An 11,559-nucleotide genomic window follows, 5' to 3' on the forward strand; every position below is an offset into this window, starting at 1 on the left:
AAGGAGAGTGGTTGCCTAATGCAACAGATCCTTCTTCCTCTAAGAACGATCATTTGCATTGCAAATCAGGCATGAATCTCTGCAGACAACGGAACATCCAAGATTGGCAATCTTAAGACTTGTGAACTTCAAAATGCCCCAAAATTCCCCAGCCAGCCATGTGGAAGTGGGCAGGGAACATTGCACAGTTCTTTAAAAAAAATTGTTTTTTAAAAAAGCTGACTTGCATGACAAAACAGAAGGCCCCAAAGCTTGAGTTTAAAGACTCGGTAGTCTGTAGAATAAAATAGTCAAATCAATAAAGTATTTCCTCACTAAACAGAATTCTTCCCTCCCTAGAAAACTGTTATGAAGACAAATCCAGGAACTGTTTCGAAGGAACTCAGTTTGTTTCCGAAGGAATACAGATAATATTTTTTTACTAATCTACACAAATTTTCCAAGCCATCAGCTACACGTCATGGGTTGCTTCCTTTAAGACCATCCCTCGATTCAGAAAATGTCACTCATATTGTACTTTCACATTTAAAACAGACTCCATGTTGACGGTACTCATTAAAAGAGCAAAGAACCTTTCTTTTATTTAGTAACAGGTAGTCCTCAACCTCTAACCCACAAATGAGCCCAGAATTAGGGCCATAAGTTTTGCTCATCGTTAAGTCATCATACGAATGATCAAATTTTATGACATTTTTTGCAGAAATTGTTAAGCAAATCTGAGATAGTTAAGTGAACATATTGCTTGCAATGGGCGTTTCTTTGCCAGAAAAAATGGACATAAATGACAATTTCTGGCAAAAAATGGTGATCATTGCAAATGGTCGTAGATATGAGCTGGCTGGCAAGTGCCCAAAACAAAAAACAGTTTTGCTTAGTAGCCATGAAAATTTTGGGCTCAATTCTGGTCATAAGTTGAGGACTATCTGTACTGTAAACCACCTCAAACAGTATTTTTCTCTTTAACTGATGAAATATCTCTCTTTAACAGATGAAATAAAATTATAAATGACAACAAACGTCCAAGTTTAACCATTTCATACCTGTAGTTAACCGAGGGAAGCAATGTGTAATTAAATAAACAGGTTACAAAATTACTACTGGACTGCCAGTAGAAGAGAATACAGGTAGTACTCGACTTACAACAATTGAGCCCAAAATTTCTGTTGTTACGAGAGACATTTGTCAAGTGAGTTTTGCCCCATTTTACAACCGTTTTTGCCACAGTTGTTAAGTGAATCACTGCAGTTGATAAGTTAGGAACCTGGTTCTTAAGTGAATCTGGCTTCCCCATTGACTTTGCTTGTCGGAAGGTCGCAAAAGGGGATCCCATGACCCCGGGACACTGCAGCCGTCATAAATATGAGTCAGTTGCCAAGCATCTGAATTTTGATCATGTGACCTTGGTTGTAACTCTGAAAAATGGTCCTAAGTCACTTTTTTCACTGCCGTTGTAACTATGAACAGTACTAAATGAACTGTTGTAAATCAAGGACTACCTGTATTTGTAGCTCAGGGCTGAACTATGGACTCCTGGGTGCTCTCTGAGCTTGGCTGTTTTCTTACAGACGTTTCATGACCCAACTAGGTAACATCATCAGTGCTACGGTAGAAAGGAACTGGGGCTTTATTCTTGCTCCCACACCTTCCACAGAATTCCAAATCCATTATGCCTATGGAGATTCCCAATTATCCAGGTCATGCTTGTCCCCAAAAGTAGCTTTTCCAAAAGGAAACTGATCTCTCTTGTTTTTTTGTTTTTTTCCTTTCGAAAACGTTTCCCTTCTCATCCAAGGAATTTCTTCAGTTCTAACTTGGAGGAGACAGGAAATGATTTCAAAGCGGGGGGCGGGGGGGAACCCAAGAAAGTCCAGCTGCCTTTTGCAAAAAATACTTTTGGGACGTCCAAATCTATTAGGTAAAGGTTCCCCTCACACCTATGGGCTAGTCGTTTCCGGCTCTAGGGGGCGATGCTCACCTCCGTTACAAAGCTGAAGAGCCAGCGCTGTCTGAGGGTGTCTCTGTGGTCATGTGGCCACCATGACTAAACGTCGAAGGCGCACGGAACGGTGTTACTTTCCCACCAAAGTGGTCCCTATTTTTCTGCTTGCATTTTTTACGTGCTTTCGAACTGCTAAGTTGGCAGAAGCTGGGACCAGTAAACGGGAGCTCATTCCGTTATGCTGCGCTAGGGATTCGAACCACCGACCTTTCCGATTGACAAGCTCAGCGTCTTAGCCACTGAGCTACCACGTCCTCAATTCAAATCTATTACTGTCTCTTAAAGTGAGACTGGAACTCATCACATCTTGGCATATGCATAGTCTCAAATTTAGTAACAGAGGAGATGCTGAAGTACTCTAGAACCAAAATCATGTTGACTTTTTCTTATCTTCCTATTTCCATCAGCCCAATGGGACAACATGCTTGTCACAGGCCACAGTCAAATTAGATGGGTGTTAGAGAAAGCTTTATTTATAACGGAAATCTTTTGAAGCCGGACCTATCAGATGTAAACGTGAGAAATAAGGAAATGTGCAAAAAGCCACTTTATTACATTCCAAAATATAAATCCACAAACCCTCAAAGCTTACAGTTTTCTGTCGTAACACCGAGTCTCTTATCCATTTCTGCTTTCTTGCCTAGGAGTGCGGCACACAAAAAAATAATTCCCCAACCGCAACCAGTTGCTGTTTCATTTGTTTACATCCTTTCCACAATGAACTGTGGCATATCATACACAGGCTGTATTTACATCACACATGCAACCACAAATCAGCCAATCACATTTGAGCCTCTTGCTTTGGCAGGAGCTGGCTAAGGGTTAGCTACTTCATTATTCCATGGACTATTGCGTGATGCCAACAGTTTGTGAAAACTTCACTGTGATCTTGCTAATCACTGGTACGTACACAGGGTGAGTAAGCACCGCAAGTTACAAACAGAGGAACAGAGTTGGAAGAGGCCTTGGGAAGTCTTCTAACCCTGGCTGATTTAGCTGAAGGAGGGTGAACAGAAAAATGGTTATTGGAAAGAAACCTCTTTAAAGCTTTTTTTTTTGCTGGGCAAGTTTAACAGAATAACAGAGGTGGGAAGGGACCTTGGAGGTCTTCTAGTCCAACCCCCTGCCAAGCAGGAGACCATATTCCATTTTAGACAGATGGTTGTTCAGTCTCTTCTTTAAAAACCTCCAGTGTTGGAGCATCTACAATTTCTGGACAGAAGCTGTTCCACTGATGTTCTCGCTCTCAGGAAATTTCTCCTAAGTTGCTAGGTTGGATCTTTCCTTGGTTAGTTTCCATCTGTTGCTTCTTGTCCTGCCTTCAGGGGCTTTGGAGAATAAATGGACCCCCTCTTCTTTGTGGCAACCTCTTAGATATGGGAACACAGCTATTTCTATCCCCTCTAATCCTTATTTTCATCGAACTAGAGATACCCAATTCCAGCAACTGTTCTTCATGAATTTTAGCCTCCAGTAGCCTAGTCATCTTTGTTCTTCTCTGCACACTTTCTAGAGTCTCAACATCTTTTTTTTATATCGTGGTGACCAAAATCGGATGCAAAATTCCAAGTGTGGCCTTACCAAGGCGTTATAAAATGGCATGAAGACTTTACATGTTCTTGATTCTATCTCTCTGCTAATACAAATACATTTTTCCTCATTCACTTATAAAGGCAACCATTTCTCTGAATATCTAATTATAACTTCCCGTACATGTCTTAAATGTAGCTGTTTTTAATCCCCTTAACAGCACATTGTCCATGTGCACTCAGCACATACACCAAAAAGGTTGAAGTAATGTGCCAAAACGACGGGACAAAGGCAAAATTTTGAGATACGAGATATGATTGGACAGGCATTTATCTGAAAGGTTGGACTAGAAGACCTCCAAGGTCTCTTCCAACTCTGTTAGTTACTGTTAACCTTCTCCAAGGAATGAACAGAAAAAACTAAGCAAACAAAATGCATGAGTGTGGCAGCAAACATTTGTCAGAGGTTTTTTAAAACTTTTCATATAATGAAAGAAGAAACAGTCAAGAATGAAAGGTATAAACGAGGCAGCGAAAGGTATACAACGTATACCATTTAATGAATCCTTGAGCCTTAAATAAATGTACTGCTGACAACCCTTTCAGAAAATATTCCAGGATTATTCTTTGCTGGATTTTTTTGTTCTTGAAGACTTAAAAGATTTATTTGCTTCAGTCCAGATATGATGATGATTTAGAAAGCTGTTTTATTATCTGTTGCCACATGCAGGGGTTGTATCAATTATTTATATATTTAACCCAGTTTTAAGGAGTTGGTTCTGGATGTTTAGAGACTAATCTATTTCCTTTTTGGAGAACAAGTTACAGGTAGTCCTCAATTTATGACCACAACTCTGTTTTCTGTTCTTAATCCAGGTGGTTGTTAAGTGAGGCAAGCTCGATTTTATGACCCTTTTTTTGGCCACAATTGTTTAACAAATCACAGGAGTTGTTCAGTGATCCTGGCTTCCCTAGTGATCCTAATGTCATGCCAGATGTCAAGCACCTGGATTTTGACCCCATGATTGTGGAGATGCTGCAACAGTCATAAGTGCGAGAACTGGTCATAAGTCACTTTTCCCCAGCGCCATTGTAACTTTGAACTGTCACTAAATGGGTGATTGTTAAGTCAAGAACTACCTGTATATTTCTACTGAAGTATATAGCAAGATACTGTAGTAAGAGAGAGTTCAGCTTCTGGAGTTCTGGTATGCAGGCAGATCTTGACATACAGCCATTCATTTTGTGACTGTTTGAAGTTACGACGGCACTGAAAAACGTTACGGCCATTTTTCACCCTTACGACCACTGCAGCATCCCCATGGCCACGTGATCAAAATTCAGACCCTTGGCAACTGACTCATATTTATGACGGTTGTATTCTCCCGGGGTCAAGTGATCCCCTACTGCGACCTTCTGACAATGGGAAAAACCAGATTCACTTAACAACCGCGTTACTAACTTAACAACTGCAAGGATTCACTTAACAACGGTGTCAAGAAAGGTAACAAAACAGAGCAAATCTCATTGATCAAGGTGTCTCACTTCCCAGAGGAAATTTTAAGCACAATTGTGGTTGTAAGTTGAGAACTACCTGCATATATTAATGCCTTTAGAGGAGACCAGTATGTAGTGTCAACCAATAGAATGTATTTTATTTCTATTTATCCATGATTAAATGTATCTGTAATGATTCTGTGCTCCTTCGGATGCTGCCCAATGGTAGCCCAGAAATAAAATGAATAAATGGAGGTATGATATGTGCATATTAAGAATGCAATGGAGACGGACTACATTAAGAGAAAATGCGTAGTTTTAACCCGAGAAAATAGCAGAACAATACGGGCAACAGATGTGCATGGACTCTGCAGTGACAACCCGTGGACCCAGCTCAAAAGACGACAAAAGCCATGGCAAATGGGATGTAGAGAAGAGCAGGAAGATGTTGGTGTGGCACGCACCTTCTGTATCATCGCGCAATTGCTCCACCAAATCTGTCAAATCCTCCCAAGAGTCTTTGCAAACAGCAAAAAAAAAAGGGAAAAGAAAGGGAAAAAAATGTCATGGAAGCCATGATACAAAGAAAAGATTGAGGGGTGGGGTGACGGGAAATAATCAAGGTAAGGAAACGAACAACAGAGAAGGGAGGCTGTTATACAAGGAAACACACTGGAATTATCTCAGGCTTAAAGTCTTTCGCTGTATTTTTTAATTACGATATTGCATAGTCACACAGAGCATTAAAAGCGACCCGGAAAGAATGAATTCTTTTTTTTAACCGAGTCAAAAAAAAGAATATTAAGTGTATGAAGTTTTAAATTATTTTTTTTAAGAAGGCGGTGAATTTGTAACCTGCCTTTTTTTAAATGAGATAGGACTTTTCGAGATGTTTCTAATTCTTTTCAGACGATTTATTATTTAATTCTACGTAATTAGCGCATGTCAATTCAGGCAGGGGCGGGCTTCAAAAAATTTAGCAACGGGTTCTCTGCCCGGTTGCTGGATGGGCGTGGCCATGGTGGAGGGAGGGCGTTTTCACCTTCCCCAGGCTCCGGAGGCTTTCCTCGAGCCTCTGGGAGCACAAAAATGGCCTCCCCTGGGCTCCGGCTTTCTGGAAGCTTGGAAACAGGCCCATTTCCGGCCTTCCCGAACTTCTCCGAAGCCCATTTTTCAGCCTCCCCGAGCGCCCTGCACTTACCTGCATCCAAAACAGGCCGCGTGGGGACTCTGGGGAGGGGAGGGGTGGGGTGGGCGGGGCCACCAGGAGTGGGATTTGGGGGTTCTCCAAACTGCACAGAATCTTAGTGAGGGGCTCTCCTGAACCCCTGCAAATCCCCAGCAGCCCACCTCTGTGTATATATACCAGTTTTTCTGAAACTATTTTTTAAAGAATTATTGGAGACCTCAATAGAAAAGGAAAATAATATTTTCTGGTATTTTGCACAATTATCTCTATGCTAAAACAAGCCATCTGTGCACCAATTAAGATATAGACAGCTCCACGTTCACTATTGGTAGTCCTTCACGTACCACCACATTTGAGCTCAAAATTTCGGTAGCAAGGGGGAAAAATTGGTTAAGTGAATTTTACGACCTTTCTTGCCACTGTTGTCCAGTGAATCACTGCAGTTCTTAAAAGTTAGCAACATGGTTGTTAAGTGAATCTGGCTTCCCTTTTGACTCTTCTTGTCAGAAGTTCGCAGCTGGTGATCACATGACCCCGGGGCACCGTCATAAATATGAGGCAGTTGCCAAGTGGGCGAATATTGATCACGTGACCATGGAGATGCTGCAGTGGTCGTAAGAGTGAAAAACGGTCACAAGTCACTTACATCAATGCTGTTGTGACTTTGAACAGTCACTGAATGAACTGTTGTATGTTGAGGACAACCTGTACTGGTAGTTCTCGACTTATGACCATTCAGTTAGTGACCATTCAAAATTATGACAGCACTAAAAAAAAATGTACAGGTAGTCCTTGACTTACGTCCACAATTGAGCCCAATACTTCTGTTGCTAAGCGTCACCTTTGTTAAAGTGAGTTTGCCCCCGTTTTACAATCTTTCTTGGAGTGTTAAGTAAATCACTGCAGTTGTTACGTTAGTGACACGGTTTTTGAATGAATCTGGCTTCCCCATTGTCAGAATTTCACAAAAGGGGTATCATATGACCCCAGGACACTACAACCGTCATAAATGAGTCAGCTGCCAAGTGTCTGAATTTTGATCATGAGGCCATGGGGAAGCGGCAATGGTTGTTAAGTGTGAGCCAATCTCATTGTACACATGTTATAATCTGACAATAAAGGTAATAATAATAATAATAATAATAATAATAAGGAAAAAAGGTCATACATCACATTTTTCACTGCCGTTGTAACTTTAAACGGTCACTAAACGAACCGTTGCAAGTCAAGGACTACTTATAATTTTCTGGTCCCAACTGTTGTCATAAGAGTGTCTGTATAACATCACAGAATGAATATGACCAGCAGCGGGATCCTACCTGTTCCACTACTGGCAGCTTTCCCCAGCACCAATCAGCCGAAAGGATAAAGAGGAGAAAAACCCAGGGACAGGTGAGAGGGCAGATCCTGTGCTTTTCTGTCCCTTCTCCTCTCAGCAAGTCTTTTTTTCCTCCTCTCAGTTGATCGTTGAGGCTTTTTTTACTACCGGTTTGATCGAACTGCTCCAAACCGGTAGCATACCACTACTGAATACGACCCACTTACGACTGACTACCTTATACTAGATTGGTTCCATCAAAATGAAAATGGCCAAAGAGAAAAGAAATATATAAATTACCCATAATTCACCACCTTGGGGAATAAGAACTATTTATACATTCAACTTGCTGGGGTAACACATTTTTTTTCCTTTCTGGGATCCTAATTCAAACTTAATTAAGTAGCCAAAACAACTTGTTGGGAAGAGTATCTTCCTTAGTATAGGTAGCCCTCGACTTACAACAGTTTTGTTTAGTGACTGTTCAAAGTTACAAAGCCACTGAAAAAAGTGACTTTGACTGTTTTTCACTTTACGACCTTTGTAACATCCCCAGCATCATGTGAGCAAAATCCACGTGATCCCCTTTTGCAACCTTCTAACAAGCCAGATTCACTTAACAACCATGTGACTATCAACTGCAATGATTCACTTAACAACTGCGGCAAGATAGGTCATACAATGGGGGAAATGCCTCATACTTAACAACGTAAATTTGGGGCTCGGTTGTGGTTGTTGGTCGAGGATTACCTGTAGAGGCAAAATGATTAAACACTTAAAGTCTTAAACACACCCTAGCTTCCTCTCACAGAAAACATTTAATAATCTTATCTATACACACGCACGAACTTGCAATTATTTCAAAAACAGACATATGTTCAATGCTGGGCCCAAATTCCTGTTTTCATTTTCCTCAGGAAGTGTCGTTTTTGCCCTCTGACCATTTAAAAACATGACACAATCACTTTTTTCTAGCTTCTAAAAATTTAACCGTGCTGCCTGCACATTTTCAACTATATTTCGTAGGCGTCAAATGATTTTAATACAGAGTTAGTCATCCGCTGATACATACAGGTAGTCCTTATGACCACGGGACCAGAATTCCTGGGACGAAGCAAGGCAGTTGTTAAACAAGCCACACCCGATTTTATGACCTTTGAGGCATGGCTTTTAAGTGAGTCTGCTTGGATGAAACCAATTTTACGAGACTCACAGCCATTATTGATAAAAGTTTGAGATACTTGGTTGCTTCAAAACCTACTTAGCCTTGTGGTGGCAAAACTACAACATGCATGTCAAAGATGACACACCAGGATGTTTTGGGTGACATGCCAGTATTCCCCAATATCTGGCAACAACTGTTCTCGAAAGCATGCTCTGTTCTCAAATGATTTTCAGAGGGCTATCCAAGAATGGGTGCTCTCACGTGGCCTCCAGACCCTTCAAAAGTTGCACGAGAGAGCCATGCTCTGGCGTGGACAGATGAACAGAGTTGGAAGGGACCTTGTAGGTCATCAAGTCCAACCCCCCGCCCAAGCAGGAGACCCTACACCATTTCTGACAAATTGCAGTCCAGTCTCTTCTTGAAAGTCTCAAGTGATGAAGCTCCCACAACTTCCGAGGGCAACTTTTGTTCCATGGGTTGACTGTTCTCACCGTCATGAAATTTCTCCTTATTTCTGGGCTGAATCTCTCCTTGTCCAGTTTCCATCCATTATTCTTTGTCTGGCCTTCAGGTGCTTTGGAAAATAGCTTGACCCCACATTCCTCTCTGTGGCAGCCACTCAAATATTGGAACACTGCTATCCTGTCTCCCTTGGTCCTTCTCTTCACTAGACTAGCCAGGCCCAGTTCCTGCAACAGTTCTTCATATGTTTTAGTCTCCAGTCCTCCGACCCTCCCAAAAAACCATGTGAGAACAGGGTGTTTCATGCCCTTTTCAGAAGAGCATTCTCCAAAGCTGCTTCAAGAATGAAGTCCTCACATGAACCGAAGCAGCCTCGGATAGATTGCAGGGGCCTGTCATCAGAAAAAGAAATGCCAACTGAAAGTACAGGTAGTCCTCAACTTACAACAGTTCACTTAGTGACCGTTTGAACTTACGACGACACTGGAAAAAAGTGACTGATGGCCATTTTTCAGACTTATGACCAATGCAGCATCCCCATGGCCACATGATTTACATTCAGATGCTTGACAAAGCAACTCACATTTATGACAACTGCAATGTTGCCCTGGGTTCTGCGACCCCCTTCTGCGACCTTCTGAGAAGCAAAGTTCAATGGGGAAACCTGACTCACTTAACAACCAGCTTATTAATTTAACGACTGCAGCGATTCACTTAACAAATGTGGCCAGAAAAGTCGCAAAAGGCGGCAAAATTCACTTAACAATTTTTTCACTTAACAAATTTTTCACTTAGCAACATAAATTTGGGGCTCAGTTGTGGTTGTAAGTTGAGGACTACTTATAGTAGTGTGTGGCAGATCCTGGGAGCAATCAAGTCATTCCCCACGGCTTGGACTCCTTGGAGATCTGCAAGGGGTAGCCTTTTTGAGTGGTGTTTTCCAAATTTTTGATGCACCAAGCCCCAAATATTCAATATAGGCAGCTTGGCTACATATAATATAAAACAGAAATGATCGTGTTGCTTCAAATTGGTAGAATTCAATATTGCAAACCAGCTACATCTTGAGCAGAGGTGGCATTCAGCAGGTTCTGACCAGTTCTGGAGAACCGGTAGCGGGAATTTTGAGTAGTTTGGAGAACCAGCAAATCCCACCTCTGACTGGCCCCGCCAGCACCATCTATTCTCTGCCTCCCGAGTCCCAGCTGATCGGCTGGGTCTTCTTTGGTTGCCTTGAACAGGAGAACGGAGCTGGAAAGCAGGTTAGTGGAGTGGGGAGGGAAGGGGGATTTTGCAGTAACCTTCCCCCTGGAGTGGGGTGGGAATGGAGATTTTACAGTATCATTCCACTGCCATGCCCAACAAGCCACGCCACGCCCAGCAAGCCACACCCACAGAACTGGTAGTAAAAAAATTTGAATCCCACCACTGATCTTGAGGCTCCCTTCACAATCTCCTAAAAAAGGTTTCTTAGAGGCAGCCAATCTTGAGCACAATCATCATAGTAAAAAAAAGGCAAATTGTCAAATATTATTCGAGTACATTTACGGGTATATCAAATATGTTTTGCTTAAAAAGGATTCATCAGTAAATCATAGCTGCTGATTAGTGTAAATTTGAAGTGACAATAAAGTTGTTCTGTCTAAGTCTCTGTGAGATCATGCATTATGGTAAAAAAACAAACAATGGTTTGCAAACCTTCATAATAAATCCACGTACTGGTAATTTTTAAAAATGAAACCAAGTAAATGATACTGTGGCTTAGCTCAGTGTGTGAATCCAGTAAGTAACTGCACAAAGTTGGAAGAAGTTGGAAGAATTATCTGCCAAAACTGATTTCAACTGCTATGATAAATTATCTGCCCAAACTGATTTCAACTGTTATGATAAACACTTCAACCAAGTGTTTGCTTAATGGCAAAGACTAATTAAATTTTAGCAGCTTCCAGACAATGCAAAAATGGAAATTTAGAATAAATATTGCTTAGTCCATATACCTTGCAAATAAAGATTAGCTATAAAGTTTTATACCTTGGCTACGTTGTATGATATAAGTGCATGTTTTCCAAACTAGTCAAAATAATGGTCATTGATCCATAGCCACCCAATTGATTCCTGAAATTCCTGAAATTCTAATGAAATGGCAACTGATAAAGTCAGAATGAGGAATGAGAAGTATCAGAATGGATAGCTATAAAGCTGTGTTGACGAATCTATGCCATGGGTGCCAGATGTGGCACGCAGAGCCATTTCCCCAGTACGCGAGAGGTCACCCGAAAGAGCCCCATTGCGCATGCACATGCTGCTGCTCGACAGCTGATTGTTGGGTATCTGGTGCGCATGTGCAGGGAGGCGAAGGGGGGTACGTGGGAGACATGTACGCATGAGCAGGGATGTGCT

The 11,559-nt window shown here is 41.6% G+C and overlaps 1 protein-coding gene across 11 annotated transcripts in view; it reads right to left on the bottom strand.

Moving 5' to 3' along the window:
- The window catches only part of RUFY3 (RUN and FYVE domain containing 3), a 69,842-nt gene that overhangs the window by 38,536 nt on the left and 19,747 nt on the right, over positions 1 to 11,559 (bottom strand). For 7 of the 11 annotated variants that reach the window (XR_015744033.1, XR_015744034.1, XM_087935760.1 and 4 more), the window contains exon 2: positions 5,490 to 5,543. The exons of the other annotated variants lie outside the window; for them this stretch is intronic. Coding sequence is in view for 3 of the 7 variants with exons in the window: in XM_087935758.1 (XP_087791884.1) it covers positions 5,490 to 5,543 (54 nt within the window). In the remaining 4 variants the exon portion in view is untranslated. The remainder of the gene's footprint in view (positions 1 to 5,489; positions 5,544 to 11,559) is intronic. 11 annotated transcript variants of the gene reach the window in all.

The sequence above is a fragment of the Pseudonaja textilis genome, chromosome 6 (assembly GCF_049901715.1).
Source record: "Pseudonaja textilis isolate UNSWEBS1 chromosome 6, rPseTex1.2, whole genome shotgun sequence".
In the NCBI taxonomy this organism is placed as follows: Eukaryota; Metazoa; Chordata; class Lepidosauria; order Squamata; family Elapidae; genus Pseudonaja; species Pseudonaja textilis.